Source organism: Camelus ferus, chromosome 6 (genome assembly GCF_009834535.1).
Source record: "Camelus ferus isolate YT-003-E chromosome 6, BCGSAC_Cfer_1.0, whole genome shotgun sequence".
Classification (NCBI taxonomy): domain Eukaryota; kingdom Metazoa; phylum Chordata; class Mammalia; order Artiodactyla; family Camelidae; genus Camelus; species Camelus ferus.
The window spans coordinates 29,182,747-29,205,188 of NC_045701.1; the positions used below are offsets into that span (position 1 = coordinate 29,182,747).

General features: G+C 52.1%; 2 protein-coding genes across 2 annotated transcripts; one reads left to right on the forward strand and one right to left on the reverse strand.

Moving 5' to 3' along the window:
* The first annotated feature begins 1,587 nt into the window (after positions 1-1,587).
* On the forward strand, positions 1,588-10,981 carry NUTM1 (NUT midline carcinoma family member 1). The gene is made up of 7 exons (XM_032482879.1): positions 1,588-1,603; positions 3,135-4,005; positions 5,969-6,097; positions 7,161-7,300; positions 7,807-8,093; positions 8,404-8,520; positions 8,858-10,981. Exons 1-7 carry the CDS (start codon positions 1,588-1,590, stop codon positions 10,847-10,849), a joined length of 3,552 nt encoding a protein of 1,183 aa, XP_032338770.1. The 3' UTR covers positions 10,850-10,981.
* Positions 10,982-11,651: 670 nt separating this feature from the next.
* Positions 11,652-19,608, reverse strand: LPCAT4 (lysophosphatidylcholine acyltransferase 4). The gene is made up of 14 exons (XM_032481591.1): positions 18,952-19,608; positions 17,564-17,706; positions 17,022-17,242; positions 16,545-16,657; positions 16,376-16,436; positions 16,033-16,091; positions 15,797-15,831; positions 15,206-15,260; positions 15,012-15,094; positions 14,668-14,793; positions 14,178-14,310; positions 12,970-13,068; positions 12,476-12,632; positions 11,652-12,236 (listed from the first exon to the last, which is right to left on the reverse strand). Exons 1-14 carry the CDS (start codon positions 19,063-19,065, stop codon positions 12,082-12,084), a joined length of 1,554 nt encoding a protein of 517 aa, XP_032337482.1. The 5' UTR covers positions 19,066-19,608; the 3' UTR covers positions 11,652-12,081.
* Positions 19,609-22,442: the final 2,834 nt, after the last annotated feature.

The following is a 22,442-nucleotide window of genomic DNA, read 5'->3' on the forward strand; positions in this document are numbered from 1 at the left end:
CGTAAGACAAGTGGAATGTGCCCACTGTGTGCCAGGCACTGCTATGCGTTGGAGGGGGGTAGGGATGGGTATAGACTGAACATTAACGAATAGAATCCTGTCTTTATCCCAAGATGCACACCCATTTCAGAGGCAGTGGGTTTCTAGTACTTGGAGGAACAAAGGCTCCAGGGTCCAGAGCCCCTTTTACCTTAGGGAAGAAAGAAGAAAGTTTTCTTCCCTCCCCTCTTTTACATCCGGTTCCCTCGCCCTATTTCAAAATATTGGCGGTAAAGAGTGCATGATGGGTATTGAATATTATGTCCCGCGCAGAGAGCGTGAAGTTATTTTATGAAACTGGTGAAGTATGTTTTAATGGTCGAACCAAGATTCAAACTCAGGTCTCTACCACAAATTCAACGCTCTTTCTTATAGTGGTGAGTAGCTAATAATAGCATAATAAGATGCACCTCCTAGGAGTATTTAGACTTTTAAAAGAACGTACAAATTATCCGTATACGCCTCTAGTTTAAAGAAATGAAAATTGGAACCTAGATATCATTACAAATGTGATCGTTGCTGTATTATTTATACCGACAAAAACACTGTAATGTATATTAACTTTACAACCAGAATAACCTGAAAAAAAAATTTTTTTTTTTTAGAATATAGTTTTTATTTACTTGTAGTTGAATGAAAAAACCTCTGCAATTTCCTCAGGGTTAAAGAACTCGGTTCCAGAGGTAAGGAGTGGAGGGAGACTTGCTATATATCCCATTTTGCACAGTTTGACTTGAACCACGCTGATGTGTTAACCTATTTTAAAAACGAAAACTATTTAGCAAAAATTTAAAACAATGAAAATAATTTAACGAACAAAAGGGACTTTTTGGTCTTGAAATTTTAGGCTGAATGGCAGTTTTGGATAGAGTGGGGCTTTTCAGCCAAAGGTAAGGCTGAGGCTTCTGTGGACTGCAGAGGTGATGATAGTAAATGACTTGGGAACTTTAGGACAGCTTTGCAAGGAAATGATGTGCATACACAGACTTCTAAGACAAACCTGATTTCAAACATTCTGTTCCCTGGATCCTTAAGTACATAGACTGTGTGCTCTGAATTTGGTTCAGAAAATACAGCCAACATTGAATTAAGTCAAGGGTTTGCCACAACCTGCTATTAATAGGAAGTCAGGTACAGAACTGGATGGGAGTGAAAGGCACAAAACTAGATATATTGGTAAAGAATTGTATAGGGAACCCAGGTGCGAAATATGTGGTTGGGAATCTGGGGAAGAATTTGCAAGTTGCCCTAAAAAGGTGTACAACTGTGTTGCCATACTCTGGTTTGGAGGGGATTCCTGGTTACTGCGTACTTACCAAGGTCTTTCGTGGAATATCTCCCTACCCCCACCCTACATCGCCCCCTCCCCTCCCCCACTGCAGAATGCCTTGAGTTCTAGATTCTAGTTCTGTTTTGATCTCATCTTTACCTCCTCCTTCTTGGATCCCTGCATATCTACTGGAGCCAGGTTACCTTCTGGGGGCTGGACCTGACTGTCTCATTCTGGAGGCTTCCAGACATCCACAGTTAGTGCCCAAACCTGAAACGATGGCTTCAGATGGAGGTGAGTTGCAGGTGTGTGTGGGGGGGAATCCCTGCCACCTGCTCACTCCTTGGAGATTCACAATTTGACACTTTAACTGGGGACGAGCTCTCTGGGCTGACCTAGAGGGATGTGAGAGCACTAGCCACCCCCCAACCCCAGAGGGATCCCACATAGGGAGGCTGGGGAGGGAGACTCAGCCATGAAGGCTGGGGGGTGAGGGAGGAAGAGGGCCCCCTGGGTGGCAGATCAAAGCGCCTCAGAGGAAGATGCTGAGTAGATATAGAAGGGATGGCAGTTAGCCACTTACTTCTCTGGAAGAGGGACCCCTTTAGTGTGTGCTTGTGTGGCCTGGGCAGGGGTCTGTGTGGTAGGAGGGACACAGTCGGTTTCAAAGGGAAGGCCCACATTCTGGTGTCTTTAGGCAGTTGGAGCCTGCTCTTGAATTTTGCCCTGAGAGAACTGAGCTGGGGTCACTCTTGATCTTATTGCGGGGTGCAGGGGAGTGGAAGCCTTAGCTGGAAAACTGTTCGGTGGGGGGGGTCCTCTGTGGCCAAGTCTAAAGAAATGTCCTCCCGGAGGCTAGGCGAGAAGGTGCTTTAATTGCCTCTGCTCAGAGCCTCCTGGCTCCTTCCAGCCCGAGATGGCTTCTCTTTTAGTTCAGGGAGCAGTTTTCCTTGGTTCCTCCAGACCAGGGGAACTGGGTCACTCCAGCAGGGATGAGGACTGGGGCTTCCCTGAGATGCTGTTTTTCTACCTTTTGTGGAACTCATGCCATCAGACCCACTTCTTTGTGTTCCGTACTTGTAGGAATATTCCTGGCCCCCTGCTCTGTGGTGGAGGTGAAGAGTTACTCCTATTTCACACCTCCTTCATGTCAAGAAGTGGAAGCTGAGTGTTGTTAGCTTGCCAGTGGAATATTCTTTATTAGGGGGGAGGAGGGTAGCATGAAATTAGGCAGACGATCTACTATTATTATGCAAAGTTCTAGGAGACATGTCCTGACTAATTAAGTACACGTTTTATGTATTTATCCTTGTCTCTTTGACTGGAGTCCACAGCACCCCTGCTCTCAGTAGGAACTGTGTTCCAGACTTAACTGTCTGTGCCTTGTTCAAAAGTGGACCCTAAATTTCTGACATGAGAAGCGCCAAGCAGAAGGACCACAGATAAAATTTTAACTTGTGCAGCAGCGACTTAAAGCTCTGGAAACCTCCGTCCCCAAGCCGCCCTCCCCTTACCCATTTCCTGGTCCTTATCTGTAGTCATTCCTGGCTGTTATATAACAAAATTTCTGGGAAGCAAACATCTAACCCACACATCCTCTCCTGGGAACAGTGCTTCTGTGAGTGGTGGCAGGGACCACAGAGCAGCTGGGAGCAGGGTTCAGATGGTTTGAGAATGGAATGGATGGGAATAAAAGATGTACCCGTTATGCTGGGTGGCATGTGTCAGGGGGTGTGAGCGTGTGTGTGGGTCCAAGGGCCACTGCAGCTTCTCTAGTGCGGTCATTCTCAGCAGGGAGGCAGGGACATCTAAAACACTTGGGGGACATTTGCAAACTATCCAAGTTCCCCCTTTGTATCCCCTGCCTCACCTGTTGAGAATCAGTGCTCTGATTCTTCAGGGACTAGAGTGGAACTCAGATGCCCTAAGTTCTGGCTCGTTTTTCTCCCCCTCCATTCCTCCTTTTCCTTTGTCTCCACAGCGGCTCCACTGGCAGGACCAGACATAACCGTGAAACCTGGAGCTGCCCTGGCTCCCTTCGCTGCACTTCCCTTCCCCCAGTCTGCCCCCGGCCCACCTGCCCAGCCACCCTGGGGGCTGCCCTCGCGGGCCCCCGCACCTTTAGCCTTTTCTCCAGGCAACCCTCTGGTGCTCTCTGCTTTTCCCAGCCCATTGTTGGTGACAGGAGATGGCGGCCCTGGCCCCAGTGGAGCTGGAGCTGGAGCTGGCAAGGTCATCGTCAAAGTCAAGACGGAAGCGGGGCCAGCTGAGTCCTCTCAAACTCAGAACTTTATCCTCACTCAGACGGCCCTCAATTGGATTGCCTCCGGCGCTCCCTGCGGGGGCCCCGAGGGTCCTGCCCCTGGATTCCTGACAGCCTCTAACGTGAAGACCCTTCTGCCCGCTCAGGCTGTTGGGGTGACCCCGGAGGGCCTCCCAGGTCTTCCTGCTCAGGCTCCACCGCCGGCTGCCCAACTGGCCCCCACTGCACCCCCGGAAAAGGCTTGGCCAGGGCCACATGGGGCACCTGAGGAAGGAGGTCCTGCAGCCGCCCGATCCCAGCCCTCCCTGGGTGACCTCTCCTATGCCTCCAAGGGTGTTTATGAGAACTTCCGACGCTGGCAGCACTACAAAGCCTTGGCACGGAGGCACTTACCCCAAAGCCCTGATGCAGAGGCCCTTTCCTGCTTCCTTATGTAAGTGGGGAGACCTGAGATTAATTATGCTAGAGGCTTTTAAATAGGAGGATTTGGGGATGGACAAACGAGGTTAGGCTATTCAGGAATGCCTGGGAGCAGGTCATGACAGAGATGGAGATGCCATGAGAACGAAAATAATAGTAACAATAACAAAGATAATAAGCCTCTTGACCCACTTGCCAGATTATAACAAGCTTTCCAGTGTCTTCTGAGTGATCCTCCCAACCCTGTGAGTTCAGGCGAGCATTTTTATGGCAATCCTCATTTATGGATGAGAAAACTGAAGCTCAGAGAGGTTCCCTGTCATACAGTGAGGAGCAGTGGCTGGAGCTTGGGTCTCCGATACCAAATGCCAGGGCCCTCGGGTTCTGTTTTACCGCCTTCTGACTTGGAGTTGAGCCGTCCAAACGGGCCAGGATGAGGAGCTTGGGGCCTGGACCCGTTCCTGTGGGAGGGGAGCTTGTGTGTGCTCCCCCCACCACACACACACTGCCCCTGCTTTATTCAGGAGCATTCAGGTTGAAATAGGGAGGTGGTAGAGCTCGCTTAGTGGTCAAGTCCCCACCACTCACTGGATTTGTCATCTGGGGCCTGGGCACTGAGTATCGTTGCCCTCGTTCTTCCCATCTAGAAAGGGGATGATTGTACCTACCTCAGAGGGTTGCTGAGAAGATGAAATGAGGTCATGTGAAGGGCTCAGCAGAGTGCCTGGCGTGGAGAATGCCTCATTAAATGGCAGCTGCTATCGCTATTGTTATTATAAAAAGGCAATCTAGAAGAGGAAAAGGACTCACAAAGGCCAAAATGTCTGTGTGAGTGGATGATTGGTCAGGGCGCCCAGGGTCATGGGCTGTTATGTTTATTAAGCAAAGTCCTTAGGCGTCTGGGGAATTTTATCTTCTTCCCACTCAGACCCGCTGCCTCTCTTAACTGCACTGTACTATCATTTTGCGTAAACCACCATCTAACACATGCTGCATTTTCCTGAACTTAAAAAAATATATACATGTTGTTCCTCCAGTGGCTGAACTGCTAAAGAATCTCCCTTTCGACCCTGACTCAGGAGTGAGTAAATCAAAAGGCTCCCCAAAGTCCTCGGTGTGGATCCTGGTACTGACTCCCTGCTTTCTCCAGACAGCTCTGAGTTCTCTCTTGGAGGCTGGCAAGCTGAATTTCTAACTCCTGGCCTATTTCTGCACTCTACGTCCAGGGGCTCTGAGCAGGGTCTCCCGTAAACCTCAGATCAGACCCTCTGCCTGTCACCAGGGAGGCTGGTAAAATGCTCAATACTGCGATTCTGGGGCACTAGAATCCATGTTTATAACAATCTTCCCCAGGTGATTCTAGGCCCAATAATGACTGAGGACTCCTGGGAAGTTAGAAGGGCAAAACTGAATCACAAAGGGCTTAAAGAGTATTGATATTTGACTGTGAAAGGTATCCCAGGGGCAAACAAACAAAAACAAACAAACAAAACAAAACCACTTAAAAACCAACAAATCAAAACACCACCCAACAAAAACCAACAAATCAAAACACCACCCAACCTTTAATTAGAGATTCATTTCAGATAGTGAGTGCCTTTTTTTTTTTTTTAAATGCAAGAGCCTTTGAGCAGGGTTAAGCCTACTTTACAATGAATCCCAAAATAACAGGAGTGCTTTCTTGTTTTGTTGAGGATATAGCACTGTGAGAATTAAGACTAGTTGAGCTTAGAAGGTAGGAAGAAGAATCTGTTTGATTTTGTGTTAGGTTTGTACATTTCAGTGGGAAGAAAGGCCAGTATGGTGAATGAATAGCTGGGAGGTTGGGGGTCTGGAAGTCTAATCAGAAGTGGGGTGTGACTGTGGGGCATGTTTGATCTGATGTGGGGCAGGGGTTGTGCATTGAGGTGGGTGTCAGAACAAGTTGGGGGGGGGGGTACACCTGTAGAATGTGACTCACCCTGTGGGGGTTTTAGCCCAGTGCTTCGTTCCCTGGCCCGGCGGAGGCCCACGATGACCCTGGAGGAGGGACTGCCAAGGGCTGTGCAGGAGTGGGAGCGGACCAGCAACTTTGACCGGATGACCTTCTATGAGATGGCAGAAAAGTGAGTCTGACCAATCCACATCCTCCTGAGGGTTGGAGTGTGTGGCTGTGTGGCTGAGGGATGGGGGCAGGTAAGAGAGGCTCGGATGTGAGCAATTACCATAAGGGGTGCAGGACAAGGGGTGTACACTAGGATAGGGTCCCCTGGATCCTTGTGGCTTCTCCCACCACCTTAACTCTTGGGTTTTTCTGTCCTATCTCCTTTTGGAGGCTCTCCCTTTTCCAGATCTTGACAGGAGCTTTGATATTGAAGCTCTTAGGATGGGACTGGAGCCGCACTGGCGTAAAAAATTCCACGCTGAAGGGACCTAGCAATGAGGGAAGCCCTAGAAGGCAGATTCTTTCCTATCTCTGAACAGGTGGCAGGTGGCGACTGATGCAGACCATAGGGCCACCACTCCTCTAGAAACAATGGCACAGAAATTGTTTAGCCCGGCATCTCAGGGAGGGGAAGGTCCTGGGTGCCCAGAGTGGTCTTCTGGCTCATATCCCCCACTACTTCATGATAATCTCCTAGTTAAAAAAAATAACTCAGGAAAATAAACCCTTTCCTCCAAGCTTTCTTTCCCCTAAATCTTCTGGACCTTCTAGATTTACCCTCCCCAGGCCCCAGTCCCAGCTTCAGGACTCCGGGATCTCAGCACTGCCTCCTGGTGGGAACTGCCTTGAATTGCAACCCAGGCCCTGCTTCAGGATTTCAGCTGTTCCTTTGGTTGTAGGCAGGGGCAGATGGGTCCTTGAGGAGGGGCCCACGTGTGGGATCTTGCCAGGCTGTGGCATAGGCCTGACTGAAGCCAACAAGCCTGTATTAATGGCTGCTAGACACCCTTTGTGATGCTGGGTGAGACTGAGTATGAACAAGAACTGAGAGCTGTGGTTCTGTTCTGTGAGGCTTACAAGCACTAGATGGTTCAGTAAGTGATGACTGCAGGTGGAGGGACTAGGAGCTGACCTTGTTAAGTTTCCTGGGAACTGTCATCCAGCCATCTGTGAGCAGATCTCTTCTGGTTTCTAAAGGATATTGGTCTTCTCAGCACTGCCCGGGCCTTCCTCACCCTCTGCAGGTTCATGGAGTTTGAGACCGAGGAAGAGATGCAGATTCAGAACACACAGCTGATGAATGGGCTCCAGGGCCTGCCTCCTGCAGCCCCCCTGAAACCTGATCCTCCAGGGCCCCTGGCCCCAGAGGTTTGCCAGCAGCCAGGTAAGGCCACCCAATTCCAACAGGTGCTGGGAGCCAGAGGCTCAAAGGGAGGTGCACAGAACCAGTCCCGGATCAGGGAGGCATTGCCCTTGCTTCTACCGGTCTCCCTCCAGGGAGTGGCTTTTGATGTTCCAAACAGGGTGTCCACAGGAGGCTGAGTTCTCAGGTTCCCTTTGTCCCAAACTAGGTATTGATCTGGGCCAGGTAAACCAACCACTCTCTGAGACTGGGACTGAGGCACATAATACCTCATCTGCCCAAGAAGTGGGGGCTGGATCAAGGACTTCTTGGAACTTCAGGGATTCCAAGATTCCTCATACAGAGTCTCTCTCAGACCCTCCAGCTCCTAAATATTCTCCCACGGCTGGTACTGTTTCAGGTTTGGCCTGATCCAGCCCGGAACCGTTTCCGTGTACCTAGGTTGCTGCCCTCACACATGGGTGTGGGAGGCAGAATATGTGGTCTCAGTGCCGCTTCCCACCTCTCCTTCCCACCTCGCCCCTCAGTGTACATTCCCAAGAAGGCTGCCTCCAAGGCCCGGGCCCCCCGCCGGCGGCAGCGCAAAACCCAGAGGCCTCCGGCCCCTGAGGCACCCAAGGAGATCCCAGCAGAGGCTGTGAAGGAGTACTCTGACATCATGGAAGAGCTGGTGGCGAGTCACTTGGCCACTGAGGAGTCAGATGGAAAACAGGAAGAGGAAGAAGAGCAACAGCAGGAGGAAGGGCTGTATCCAGACGCAGGTCTCCTGAGCTACATCGACGAGCTGTGTTCTCAGGAGGTCTTTGTCTCCAAGGTGGGCAGGGCCCGCGCAGCTGCTTTGTAGCAGATCCTGGGGTGGGAACTCGAGGGAACCAATGATGTAGGTTCTGCCCCAGGCAGTTAAGAACTAGATTCTCTTCCATACTGAGAAGTGTGTGTGCATGTATGTGCATACATCAATGTGTGTCGCTGGTGGTTTATAACCACCCAGGCAGTGGGTCGGGGGTAGGAGTGGGGGAACGTGGTGCTTCCCTTGAGCATCTTGGTTGACAGGTTACCTCCTGTCACAGCACTTGTCACCTGGCTGCTGGCAAACTCACAGCACTTTTCCTTCTGTTCCCCAGGTGGAGGCCGTCATTCACCCTCAATTTTTGGCAGATCTCCTGTCCCCAGAACAACAGAGGGATCCCTTGGCCTTAACTGAGGAGCTGGAGCAAGAAGAAGGACTCAGTCTTGCCCAGGTAAACCCGGGAGGTAGAGAATATCAGAGCAAGAAGCTCGTGTGGTTTTATCTAAACCTACGCCATCTTCGATGGTATGGCTTCAGAACTGAGCTTTGGGTGCAGAACAAGTAGGCAAGGGACCATGGAAAAGGGGGTGGTGGTGTAAGGGCTCAAAGCATGGGAATAAGACTCAAGAAGGTGGAAAAGATGAGCTGCAGTATCTGGTTGTGATACCGTCACTTAAGACGCTTGCTTGCGTTCCCTGCCCTGCCCAAGTGCCATCTCCTTATCACTCCACCAGGCACCTCTTCTCACAACCACATACAGAACAGTGTTTGTCTATTCTCCTTCTAAGCTGGTCCAGAAGCGACTCCTGGCCTTGGAAGAGGAGGATGCAGAGGCACCTCCAAGTTGCAGTGGTGCTCAACTGGACTCAAGTCCCTCTGTTTCTGATGAGGATGAAGAAGGGGGTGGGCGGCTTCGGCCCTCCCCTGGGCCTTGGGTGGCTGGGGGCACCATTTGCCTTGGAAAGGCTGCTTCTCCGGGAAAGCAGGCAAGAGAAGTGCCTGGTGGGCAGGAGCGGGCCCTAGGTGGCCCAAGGTGGCTGTGCAGGGACGGGAACCCTCTGCCATCCGCCAGTGGCTGGGACCTGCAGCTAGAACTTGCAGCTCCACAGGGAACTCGCGGGCCCTTGGGTATGGAGAGAAGAGGGTCTGGGAAGGTTACAGGCCAGATATCATCTCATGTGGATGACCACCTGGGAGGTGCTGGGTCCCCTGGGCGCTCTCTGGTGGCTGACAGGGCTTCTGAAGCTCTGCCCCTCTGCTGGCAGGAAGGCCCGCAGCTCGAGATAGTTCCCCATTTGGATGTTGGCCTTTCAGAGCTGACTCCTCTGCAAGGACAGGGGTTGGGGAAGCAGGCCCTGGGGATGCAGACAGGACAACAGATAGGGAACCTTGGAGCGGCTCCTCAGGAGGAACCATTGGCAGTGCCCCAGGAAGGCTCTCCAGGGGCCATGTGGGGAGATGACAGAGGTCCTCCCACGGTTCAGAGTTATGATCAGGACCCTTCCCCTAGAGCAGCTGGGGACAGGGATGGGGCTGGGGCCTCTCTCAGTCCAGGGCTTTGGCTGAGCAATGTAATAGACACTGTGGGCCTGGAGTTGCCCTTACAAATTGAGGAGGTCATAGAGAGCTTCCATGATGGGGAGTGTGTAACTGAGCACCAGCGGGGCTGCCAGGCATCGGGCACCAGAAGCAGCATTTCTCTGGGTCCCGGAGAAACCACAGCACTGGAGGGCATGGGGAGCAGTGCGGTTCCCTGTGGGAGCACAGATGCCACATTGGCTTTAGAAAAGACAAACTACTGCAGCTTGTCGGGACCTCTGAGGGCCAACAGCTCGGCCTCGCAGCCTAAATTAAACAGAGGACAGAGCCCTGAGACCATTCGGGATCCCAGTGATCTGTGGGCTGGGGTTTGCCCCCCATTGCTGGAAAGCAGGATTGATGCCTCCACACGGGGGGCTTCCAAAGAAGCTCCCCTGCCTGCAGGTCAAGGCAACATCCTTATCCTGGGGCCCCAGGGCACCTCCTCCTTCCCCGAGGCCAGCCCAGAGGCAGGGGGTAGAGACAGTTCCATTTCTCCTCTGGTGGAAGCCACCAAATGTGGCAACACACTCAGTGTTAGAGATGCCTGTGGCCTCCAGCTTGGGGCTGCTGAAGATACCTGCCCACTAGGTTTTCATCCTTATGACCCCCAGGGAGAGGCCAGGGAGGATACTGATTTGTCTGAGCCTAAAGACCTTGCTTCCTTACCAGCCAGTCGAGAGTCTTATGCACACAGAACCCCCAAATCAACACCTCCTCTCCAGGGTCTTAGAAGCACTTCCCCTAGAAGAGGAACCAGGGATGCCTTAGTTGTGAGAGAAGCCCCTCCTGTCAGTGGAACAGGCAGTTCAGCAGATGGGGCCAAAGGAGAGGAGGAGGATGAAGAACTCTCCAACTTTGTCTACCTCTTGGCCTCTAAACTTAGCCTCTCGCCAAGGAGGGGTCATGGCTCTGCCTCAGGCCTGCTCTCAGGGGGCCGGAGGGGCCAGAGAGCACCCCCCTCCCCCACTCCTGAGGCGAGAGGCCTTAGCCAGCCTCCAAATCCAGTTGCCAAGTCTGGGAAGCAAGCTGTAGTTGGAGGTCCAGCCCCGGCTGAAAAGAAGCCTTTCTTGGGGGCTGACCTTGGGGCACCTGGGGAGAAACCTCTGGCCCTGGGAGCGGTTCGCGCCTCACAGCCTCGTAAGAGAAGGCGTGATAGCTTTGTCACTGGCAGGAGGAAGAAACGACGTCGCAGCCAGTAGGGAGCTGTGGGCCCCATCCTTTCCCACCTGCCAATCCTTGAAGGTGGGGCCCAGAGTAGATTTCACCAACAGACATTCCCTCCTCAGCCCTATGCTGTTTGTTGTTCTGCCAAAGTGGCGAGTGTGGGGGGGACGTCTTGCTGGCTAGGTTGGAGGTGGTCCTCTTGGTGAGAGGTGAGAAGTATCTTTGAAAGGAGTTGTATGGAAAAAAATGAATAAAGACATTTTTGTTGTTGGAAAATGTTGTGTGTGCCCTTTTGGACTCATGGCATTGCTGCTAGATGGGGTAAGATGCTGAAAAGAAAGGAGGTGGAGGTGGCCTCGGATTTGATGGATCCAGGTACCTTTCCAGCTTCCAGCCTTATCTAGGCTCCTGGATAAGCCCCAGCTCTGAGAAGTCCCCAGGCATCACTTTATTCCTTCGTCCAAAGCCTGGACTTGGTGTTGGGAGAGCTCTGGACATCCTATCATTATCTGCCCCTATAGATGGAAGGGATTATAATTACAGGTAATTGTGCCTAGTCACAGCACCTTCATTAGGGAGGCCTTTTCTTCTTCCTTGAAAAGAAGCTGGATGGAAGGGACCTTTATGTTCCCAATTCTTCCCATGGGAGAAAACTTCCATGTGGCAGGTCTGAGCTGCAGGCAGGAGGGTTGGTTCCGACTGACACAGCTCTCTGCTCCACGACAGGGGGCATCAATCTCAGTAGGACTATTATATATGGAATGGTAGTTGGCTATTTTTTAATCTCTAATGAGGACAGAACAAGAGGGAATAGGCTGAAAAGAGGTTCGTGAAGAGGCCTGTTAAGATGTGCATTTATCGGTATGACAACAGAAAGGGAGATGAAATTTGCATGATTTCTGTGCAGGAGAGAGCCCTGCCCGTCTGGAAGTAAGGATTCATCCAGCTGTTGCCAAGGGGACTAACCTGGGGAACCTTCAGGGTCGTCCAGTGGGCAGCCTGCAATCATTAAGCCTTTTCCTTTGTAGCTAATGACACCATCAGTGTGACTGACCTGCCTTTTTTTAAATAGATATAGATATATATTTATATATAAAATAGTTTCTTACAAAATAAAGCCAAACAAACGGAAAATGAAAACCAACTTAAAAAAACAAATAGCAATAACCAAAAGTCAAGCAGGACAGAGATGGGCTTGAGGCCCAGGGGTGGCCCCTGGCGCTGCCCTGAGTCTGTGGGCCGGAGCGAGCTGGGGAGGTCGGGGCGCTCAGTCGCCCTTCTGCTTGGGGGCCTGCACGCTCCCGTTGGCCAGAGCCGGGGGGCTGCCTGGGGGGGAGGCATGTGGTTTCTGGGAGGGGCGCAGGTAGGCGCTGAAGAGCTTCCCGTGGAGCGGGTCGTGGAGGGAGAAGTCCTGGAACTGACCTGGACGGGTAAGAGTGAGACGGGGAAAGTAAAGTGACCTCAGGAGAGGAAGAGGGTCCCCTGCTCTTTTCTCCGAATTGGTACGTCCTGTTCCTCTCATCTCAGCCTCACTGTCTCAGATGCAAGTTCATATCCTGTCTCCCCAGTTGGTTCCTCCCAGCCTCGCCTCTTGGACATCCTGGTCCCCTGTCCTGGCCTCCAGCTCTTGTTCCCTCACGGGCCGGGAGGCAGTGACTCACCGAGGGAGAGGCCTTGGCAGGGTCCCTCCTGGCACAGCTCAGCATGCAAAGTCGTGGCGGCGGGGCGGGGTGACCCCAGAAGCAGGTGCAGGATGGTGCTGAAGCCGTCTTTGTAGAGCAGGCGGCCGGGCCCCTCAGCCTGCTCCTCGGCAAAGAGCTGGGAGGAAAGGGGAGGCAAGTCAAGCTCTCTCCTCGTGCCATCACGCTGCACGTCTGCTCGACAGGCTCCTCTTCCAAGAGTGCGAAGCCCAGGCCCTCCTGCCCCCGGGCCCTTTCTGCACAATTATAATCCTCAAAGCTGCTGCCTTTTTCCTGGTCCCAGCCAGGCCTCAGCAGAGACACACTGGGGCTCTGCAGTTCGGACAGTGTGGCATGGGGGTGGATACCAAGCACCTACTGTCTAGATGCTACTGGGGACAGCACACCACACAGGCCTCCAGGTGGGGTAAGCACAGCAACCCCGTGCCCCTCCCACCCCCCCAACTTCCTGATACCTCAAAGGCCAAGCGGGTCAGCTCCTCCAGGTTCCTGCCCCCATCCAGAGCTGCCAGTGCAAGGGCCACATCTCGGAAGTCCACCAAACCCTTGGCATCCTGGAGGTTGGAAGAGAAACCAGGACGATGCGGGGACCAACCCCGTGTCTGCTCCCCTCTGAACTGTGAGCCCTGAACTCTCCAGGATCCCCTAAAGTTCTCTCAGGCCACAGGCTTGCTCAAGCGATGCCCCCCAAGTCACCTGGTGACATAGCTCTCCTATCATGAGATCTACTAGGAATGAGGGAATCCATCAGGTAAGCTGAAGTTACCATTAAGTTTCTGACATACTATTAGGGCATTCCTGACCCCAAGCTGGAAAAACTGGTTCTCTCCAGACCTGGCCTATGTGGGAGAACTGGTCCAACAAACTAGAAGGGGGCCACTGGTATAATTTATCAAAAAACACAAAACCCCAAGGATGCCTGCTGTGCCAGGCCTATGGGGGACTGTGGAACTTGGGTTTTGGTTCTGTTCTGCTACAGGCTACGACGGGATGCTCCTCTCAGGGACAGTCTGCCCCACACTAAAGAACTGGCACACCTGGGCCACTCCCTGTCCTTTCAGAGGATATTGATAACTATGGTCTGCATCTTACATCAAAAAGAACTCCTTAAGACCACTGGGGGGTTGTTCATAAACAGTTAAGTCCCGAGAAATACATGGTTTGCCAAGATTCCTGAAAAAGTTCAGGAAACCCCCAAAGAAGCTTTGGGATATTTTCAAAAAAATCTGCCCAAGTATCACAGATGCTTCCAGGTCTCAAACTCTTAACCCCCTAGCCCCTCACTGTTGTGCTGCCTCCTCCGTATGTCACCTTCCCGCTAACCCTCACGACTCTTCTCTGAAACCCTCACACAGTGCCCCACAGGTCGGATGGTCCCCCATCTTTGCCAGCCTCTAAAGTGGCTTCAGAAACCTATGGATCTCACTATCTCTCCATTGTTCTTTCCCACAATGACTACAACACTGTTCTTCAATGCACTGGGGACTATTACAAAAAATTGAAAAAAAAAAAAAGAGAATCCCCCAGTGGACCTCCTATGTCCATCTACTAACAGCTGTTAGAACATCCAGCCCAGACTCCAAGATGGCCATCCGATGCAAACCACATGGCCCTCAGATACCATCCTTAAATCTTGAGCGAGCCAGCAGGTAAAATCTTTTACCTGCTGGAAGTAGCTAAAGGCACCAGCCACTGTCTGGGGGTCAGAGAGCTGCAGCTGCCTGGCAAACTCTTCCTGGCTGATCATTCGACTCTGGCCGGGCTCTGCTCCAGTGTCCACACGGCCAGGAGACAGCCTACAACAGAATGTTGAAGGCAGAGAGCTGACTCAGTTTCTTTCTAGACACATCACCCAGCAGGCCCTTGGCCCCAGCCCCAAGAGTTCTCCCAGCACAGGTACATTTGGTGTTTTCTTAAGATGTGCTCTGACTCATAGTCTCTGGAGAGCCATTCCCACTTCTGTCACTGGGGTTATTACATATCTTTATTCCTCCTTGCTTTTGCTCCACTGTCTTTTAAAACATTCCTCTATCTTCCCACTTTTTCTTTTTTGAGACTTTTCTTCCTCCTACCCATTCTTTTTTTTCCCTTCTTCTTCTTCTTCCCTATCTACACGTTACTCTGCCCATCCCCTCGTCCTCAAGGTCACTTACCCAGCCTTCCGAAGCACCTTCCCCAGTTCCCAGAGCTGCGGCTCCAAGGCTACCTTCAGCCGGCCTACCACAATCACCGGCAAGCTCCCCACAAACTCACACTCGGTGGCTGGAATGCCCAGGGCCCTATAGGATGGAGTGGAGGGGGAATGAGGCAGAAGAATCCCCTGAGGGTTCATTGCTGACTTTGGCCTCCTGATGAGGCCTCCCCTCCCCAGCCCAGCCATCCATGAGCCCTTCCCACGGCCCCATTCCTACCCTTTGCCTCAAAACCTCAGACCCCCCCCCCCGTGGTTCCTCTGCCCTGTCTATCTGTTCTAGGAACCCCTCTGTGGGACACTCACTGTGCCATAACCCTCTGGACATTGTTGGCATAGAGGGTGGGGTCCCTGCTCTCCTCCGGGCTGGGGTGGTACACAGGGAGGAACTGAAACACACAAACGCTTTTTATCAGGACCTCAGAGCTCCAGGTGACCCCATTCTAAGGTTTCTGGGATCAGCAGATGCCCAGTCTCCCACCCCACGCACAGGGTCATACCTCCACATCCACAACGCTGCAGGGCTGAGAGGCTGTGAGCCAGAGGACTTTGAGCCTGAGAGAAAAGAGACCTCCGATGCTCATCAACCTCTAACTATGGGCTCCCCTACCCCAAGGCTGGGGGTGGCAAAGTTCTGCCCGTTGATAAAAAAATTAACTACTAGCATACAGTCAGCTGGACGAACGTGCAGGGGGTGCTGAGGGTCCAGGAAGGTGGAAGGATGAGAGAGAGCTGCAGGGCCACGCCAGAGGGCGCGGTGCACGGGAGGGGAGGTCGGAGCAACCCGGGAGAAGACAAGAGACAAGCTTGGTGCTGGTGGATCTCAAAAAAGGGAGAAAATCACGTAGAAACTGAGAACTAAATCAAAAGGCACTATCATCACAGCAGGAGTGCCTAGGTGGGACAGCTGAGAGCGCTTCCAGATTATACACGGAGACGAGAACAAAGCAGAGGGAACAGGCATCCTTTCCTCTGGCGTTCTCTGTCCCAGGATGAAGATGGGCTGGTCACCTTGTTCGGAGGCTGACAGATGGCCAGGAATTCTAAGGGACCCAGCTCCCCACCCTCACCCGAGGGACACCAGTACTCACACTCCAGGGCCTCTCCATGCCCAGCTGGTGGTGTCCTATGGGAGAAGCAGAGGCGAGGGGAGAAAGGCATTCCTTTTCTTCCCTGGAACTGGCTGACCCTCTTTGAGCAGAGGCCCTGGTCTGGACCCAGCCCCACCCAAAGCCCCGCACACCCCATGGCAGCATTAGCAGTTCTCAGTGATTCCCATTCGGGCTGGACTTGTGTGCCCCTTCCCCTCTCTTGGACAAAGACTTACCAGACTGTTGGGGTAGCGGATGAGGACAGGCTGCACGGGCACCCCTGCGATGAAGGCTCCTAAACCCATTTCCACCCCCACCCCCCAGGCAGAGGTTAGCACATGGAGGTAGCTAGAGATCAAGCACGGGGTCTGGAACAGCTCTACAATGAGGTGTGGCCTTGCTCCATGTCATTATAATTTTCTCTGACTTCTGGAGACTTCTCAGTGTCAGCTAGGAGGTTCCCTGTCTCCCTTCCTCCCCCACTCCTCCACTTCTTGGGTTATTCCAGAGTCCCTCTCCAAATCTGGGACTCCTTTTTTCCTTTCCTACAGCCCTACCATCCATTACTGTTTCATTCACCTGGTTTGAACTTTAGCAAAGCCTTCTTGTTGGAACAGGTGCCCTCAGGAAAGAATAGTACCTGGGGAAAAAAAACCAAGGAACCAGAATGAGGTGGGGTGAGCAGAAGGGGAAAAGAAACCTCTTCAGGAACAATAAAAGGTGAGGAGATCTTGAGACCCTTACCCACCTGGGGCCACTTGCCTCCTGAGGTAGCCCGTCTTCGGACCTCCTCCACCACTCTGCGCCGGGAAGCCGGGTCATGCCGGGACACTAGGATAGCTTGGTTGAAGCGAAGGAGGGCTGGGGTCCAGAGAGGATACAAGGAGTCACTTGGTTCCTACCCAAGGCATTACCACCTGCAGCCTCCCCTGCCTCAACAGTAGGATTTGCTTCTCAGTGATCTCTTTGCCCTGGGGACCCTCCTTTCATGGCAGGTTGTCCTTTTCGGGAACTGACCAGAGTGCCTCTAACATGCTGTCTAAGCACAGCCCTTAGATTCTAAGAGGCTGGTTTACAAGTGGTGATAATTTGCAATTCATCTGCCAGTATCAGCCAACATCCCTTCTAACTTCTTGAGGCCAGCTCTCTCCAGAGTGTCCCTGATTCCTGTCTTTTTTGTCCAGAGTGGTCATCTCTCCCCCTCACTCCTCTTAAAACCGCTCACCTCCAATGACAGGAACTGAAAGGTTCTCAGCTCGAGACACAACCTTGGGCAGGTCACAGGGCAGCAGAACAATGGGGTCAAAGAAAGTAGAGTGGGGGGCGGCAACGAGGACAGGGGCTTGAAGGCGAGAGGCCCGCTCGCCCCGAACTCGAATCCGGAGGAAACCCAGCAGGAAAAAGAGCAGGCGGCTGAGGCCCAGCACCCCACTGTGGCACACGGTCCTGCAGAGCAAGGCTGGGCATCAGCAGAGGCAGCGACCCCGGCCCTCATTCACCCCAAGCTCAGACACCCAGGGAAGTGGGTGCCCTTCTTTTGCCCTCTGTTATTCTGGGGGAAGGGGCTGGAGTCTCTGGTCCCTTTGGGACACAATAGGGTGCATCACTTAAGACTGGGGTCCGGGGTACCAGGGTCTGAGCTTGGCTGACTCCCCTCACCTACCCAGAGCTTCAGAACCCTCCCTCTTCTTCCCACAGAGAGAACTGAATGGATAGCAGGGAAGAGAAGTGTGGAGCTGGGTCTCTAGGGATTGGTCCCTCACTTACTTCCTCCATCCTGTAATGGGCTCCTGAAGCTGCTCCTCAGTGAGACCAGCTACTTGCAGCCAGGCAAAGGGCCAGAGGAGAAAGAGGACGATAAAGGCCAGGAGCACTCGGATAGGGGCCAGCAGTGCCCCCAGGAGGCAGAACTGCAGAAGGTGGGACAAAAGGCTCCTAAAGGGCTGTGACATGCTACCTCCAGGCTTCCCCCTCTCCCACAAGCATGGTCCCAGGGGTAGAGGGCCATCACCCCCTGTAGATCAGGAGACAGGTGGTGGGGGAACAGGACATGGGGCTGGAATCCAAGGTGGGATGAAGATACCAATGAGGGAAAGAGGATAAAAGATTAATAGGATCACAGGCCTCATTTTTCTATCTTTCAGTTGGTCCTCACCACACCTATAAAAAAAACTGTTAAGAGGATTTAATAACTCCTGCAAAAGCGCCCAGCACAGTGCTTGATGTAGAGTAGGCTAGAGATGGTTCCTCCTCCCCACATCCTCTTCCATAAATAGCTCCTATGTCCAACAGAAACCAGGTGCCTAGTGCTTTCCACTTTGGGCTTTGGAGGCTGAGGGCTGGAACACACAGAGAGAAAGGTCCACTTTTCCGGCCCAGGCCAGTCTCCAGTTCTGCCCAGCAGCACTCCCCCAGCACTGGGGGAGCGGGGAGAGAAGAGCTAGGCCCTGCTCCACAGGGTCGGGGTTGCCAGGAGCAAGGGTGACTCCAAGCGCTACCCTGGGGAGAGTGCAGGTAAACAAACCAAGCACCAGGAGCCGGCCTCAGGGGAGGTGATGGGAGCAGAAACCTTGACACTCCCTTCTCACACCACTCCCCGGCTCCTCGAGGCCAGCGGGGCCCTCCACTTCCTGTAGCCAACCCTCTTCTCAACCTCCCTCCCCCCTCCACCAGGAGGTGCTGCAGTGCGGGAGGAGGGGGAGTGGAAAGAGGGGTTGTTGGAAGGGCACGGGGTGCAGGCTCCGGGCCCAGAAACCTCTTCCAAGTCATAGCCTCCGAGAAGCACTCAGCACGCCCCAGCCCCCACCCTCGGCTATCTGTAGCCTCCAACTCCATCCTAGTCCATCGGCCTCCGCAGGATGCAATCCGCAGTCTCCAGTGTCCTCCATCTCCCCTATCCCTGGGTCCCCTGCAGTCCTCAACCTCACCTAGTCAATTCTCACACCTCGGATCTCGTCTATCGCCCAAGCCTGCGTCTTCTCCAGGACTCCTCGCCCACCCCCGCCGCCCCCACGTGCGCACCTCCGGACTCCCGCCCCGCTAGCCTCTCAAACACCTCCTTTCCGGATCTCCATCCCCGTCTTTGCCATGGTTCTAAAAGGCCTCCGTTTTTCTATCCCCACGAGTCCTCCCGACGCCCCCCGCCCACACCTTACCTTAACCCTCTGGAGGCGGGAGAGATGTAACTCATGCACGAAGGGGTTGGGGGGCGCTGGGGGCCCGGGGGTGGGGTCGAGGGGGGCCCAGTCCCCCGGACTTCCCTGGCTCATAGCGGCGGGAGAAGGTGGGAGGGAGGGCGCCCCGGCCCCTGCCCCTGCCCCCGGCCCCTCTTCGCAGAGCAGTGGCTGCGCTGCAGCGGCGGCGGCGCTCTGGCCCGGGCCCCGCCTGGTGCCGGGCGCCGAGGGGCGGGAGCAGGCTGCGCGGCCCGGCCCACGTTGTCAGGGAGCCGGCCGAGGGGCGGGGCTTCCAGCGCCCGTGCGACCCTGCTCCTCCACGCCCGCCGCTCTGTCCGCAGCCCCTCCGGCCATTGTTACAAGGCTGCAGGACGTCGGAGCACGAGCGGTCTGCTCCGGCTCCAGAAGTCCCTCTCTGAACACCTGGCCGCCGCCTCCCCGCAGGCCTCGGGCTCGGAGAGGGTTTTGGGCCGCGAGGTGGGCGAGTTGCTGAGAACGCCCTCCGACCCCGCCCGGGCGTCGAGGTCACCCTGCAAGCTCAGATAGGGGTGGGGCCCTCGGGCGGATAAGAATGGAAGGGCGGGTTCGCCGAGCGCGGAGGCCGGCGGCTCGCGGGCGAGGCGGGGCCCCTGCTGTCCCCGCGGGCTCCCGGGTGCCAGCCGCCTTAGGAGGCCGACCGCCTTTCCTTCCTGGTGGGGTCGACGCCATCGCGCGTGGACTTGAGGCGCTCGCGCCCTCTGGCGGCCGCATTGTGCCTCGCACCTCTCGGCATCTGCGTGGTCCTACCTGCGCTAAGCAGGGCCGCCTGTTCCGTTGTGTGAGGACCGCTTGAGTCCGCGAGGTTCCGGCAACCAACCAGGCGCTGGCCATATACTAACCACGGGCCCGACAAACTGGCTGGGGAAGGGCAGTGCGAACCTGGAAAGCTGGGATGACCCTTGACGCAGCCCTCGTTCCCCTCCTAGTCCCTTTCTCTGTTTTTGTTTCTTCCCCTCCCTCTCTCCACTGTGTGAGAGGACAAAGTAATACCCTTCATCCCCAAACTCCAGACTGTCCTAGAAAACTCATAACTGGTCAGCCCTGGGTCTTCAGGCGATGGTGAGATCAGGGAACTGGGCAGACTTTGAGATTCACAGCCAGTTAACACAATCAGAAAGATAACACCTATGACAAAAAGGGGATGAGAGACTCACTGCTTGCGGAAAGAAGCTGCCCTCAGTTCAGCTTGTTTTCCTTCTTCTGCATCCTTGTCAAACACCATTTCCTGAGGGTAATGAGCACAATGGCAGACCAGTGAGCTACCGGGTCATTGAGTACCATTAATCTTTCATTGGAGGGGGGACTAGGCAAACCCAGAAGTCACTTTACTTCTGTCTAGACCTCCCCTTCCCTCCCTTCTTGACCTACTTAACATTCTTACCTATATCCTTAAGCGAGCAGCCAGCATTCTTGGAGAAATGGAAGAATATCCTAGTCAAGATTTATTTCTTAAGGATTTTGAGAAGATTCCATAGCTCTTTTTAAAATTAAAATATATATATATATATATTTCTAGCCTTTCTGAGATACTACTGACATATAACTCATGTAAGTGTGAGGTGTACAATGTGATTATTATGTACATCCATATCTTTTACCTGCTATTTAAGGGAGGGCAGGTTCTGTATGTCTTGGTTTCCCAAAGTAGTTCCAATATTTTTATAATTTTTTTCAATTAAGGCAATTAATTAAATGTATAATTACACATAATTTGCTTTTTGTGCCTTTAATATTTTAGCATAAATCATCTATAACCATATGATGAGTTATTAAATTTAGGACTCAAATCCATAATAATAATTATATGCAAATTACTATGTAATTAAATTAAACACAACCATGTATTATCTATATACAGAGAAAGTTTTGGTACTAATTTCCAATTCTTTCTGTGGAACTGATGAAAACCCTTAGTGTATCTGGTATAGATTTCTATTCTTCCAGCTTTTGTTCATCTTTAATGTCTCCTGCAATGTTCATGCTTTTTGTCAGGTTGTTACTTCATTATCTTGATTTCTTATCAGTGATTACAGAACAATATCAGTCTTTGTGGCAATTTTTAATATTTTAAATGTCGTCATTAACTTTTCCTAAAATATTCCACATGTGCCTGCAATTAGAAGTAGTTTCTTTGTTTTTGCCCTTTTCTTCTCTGCCTTCTAATTTAGATGCTCTAGTATAATTTATTCTGTCAGTGCTAGAGTGATGGGCCAGAGGTTTTATACATGTTGTCTTTTTTGTAGAGTAACTCTTCGATTGGGATTTGTAGTGAACATACTGGTCTTTTCTCCCTTTTCCTCCTTAACAGAACTTGGATTTTGTTCAAGAATCTAGCTGCCCCACACACCCATTTGCCGCAGGGGTGGCCAGGTTGGGTGGAATCCATCTGGGGTTATCCTTTTCACCTGGTCAGTGACTGACTTGGAATGGATGTGTGACCCTGGACTATGGACATAAAGGAAAGTCTGTTGAGGAGCTTCTGGGAGGTTTCCTTACACTTCATGAGAATGCGTATGAATGAACACTTTCTCTTTATTCTCTGAAGGTTTCTGAGTGTGACATCTATGACTGCTTGAGCTACCTTTAACCCTTAGGACCAATGACGACTTAGGATAGGACAGTGGTGAGAGGCAAAGAATCTGGCTCTTTGATGACAGAACTGAGCCTCTGAACATACCAACTTTATTCTGTTTGAACTTAAAGGACTGCCCATTTAAAACAAATAGATACAGGTCAACATATATGAACTCCATGGTAACCACAAATCAAAAACCTATGATAGACACAGAAATAAGAGAGAAAGGAACACAAACATACCACTAAGGAAAATCATCAAACTGCAAGAGAAGAAACTGAAAGAAGAAGAAAAGAACAGGGAAGACCTACAAAACAACTGGAAAAGAAGTAAGGAAATGGCAGTAAGTACATACCTATCAAAAGTTACCTTAAATGTCAATGGACTGGGGGAAGGGATAAATTAGGAATTTGGGATTAACAGATAAACACTACTATATGTAAAACAGATAAACAATAAAGACCTACTGTATAGCACAGGGAACTATATTCAATGAAACTTGAAATCAATTACAGTAAGAAAAATGGGAAAAGCACAGGCCCATGGAGTCTAAACAGCATGCACTAAAAAACCAATAGGTCAATGAAGAAATCTAGGAATAAATCAGAAAGTATCTTGAGACAAATGAAAATGGAAACACAATACTCCAAAATCTGTGGGATGCAGCAAAAACAATTTTAGGAGAGACATTTATAGCAATACAGGCCTACTTCAAGAAACAAGAAAAATCTGAAATAAACAACCATCAAATAAACATTCCATCTAAAGGAACTAGAAAAAAAAGAACAAAGTCCAAAGTCAGCAGAAAGAAGAATGAAGATCAGAGAGAAAAATAAATAAAATAGAGACCAAAAAAAAA

Bases quoted from the DNA above. Each gene is read 5' to 3' on its own strand.
- NUTM1 (XM_032482879.1), top strand. The intron at 8,094-8,403 runs GTGGGCAGGGCC...TCTGTTCCCCAG, and splicing joins AGGAGGTCTTTGTCTCCAAG to GTGGAGGCCGTCATTCACCC. The intron at 8,521-8,857 runs GTAAACCCGGGA...TCTCCTTCTAAG, and splicing joins AAGGACTCAGTCTTGCCCAG to CTGGTCCAGAAGCGACTCCT.
- LPCAT4 (XM_032481591.1), bottom strand. From the start codon at position 19,065: ATGAGCCAGGGAAGTCCGGGGGACTGGGCCCCCCTCGACCCCACCCCC. The intron at 14,794-15,011 runs GTGAGTGTCCCA...TCCATCCTATAG, and splicing joins GTCCAGAGGGTTATGGCACA to GGCCCTGGGCATTCCAGCCA. The intron at 12,633-12,969 runs GTATCAGGAAGT...CTTTCCTCCCAG, and splicing joins TGACCCGCTTGGCCTTTGAG to CTCTTTGCCGAGGAGCAGGC.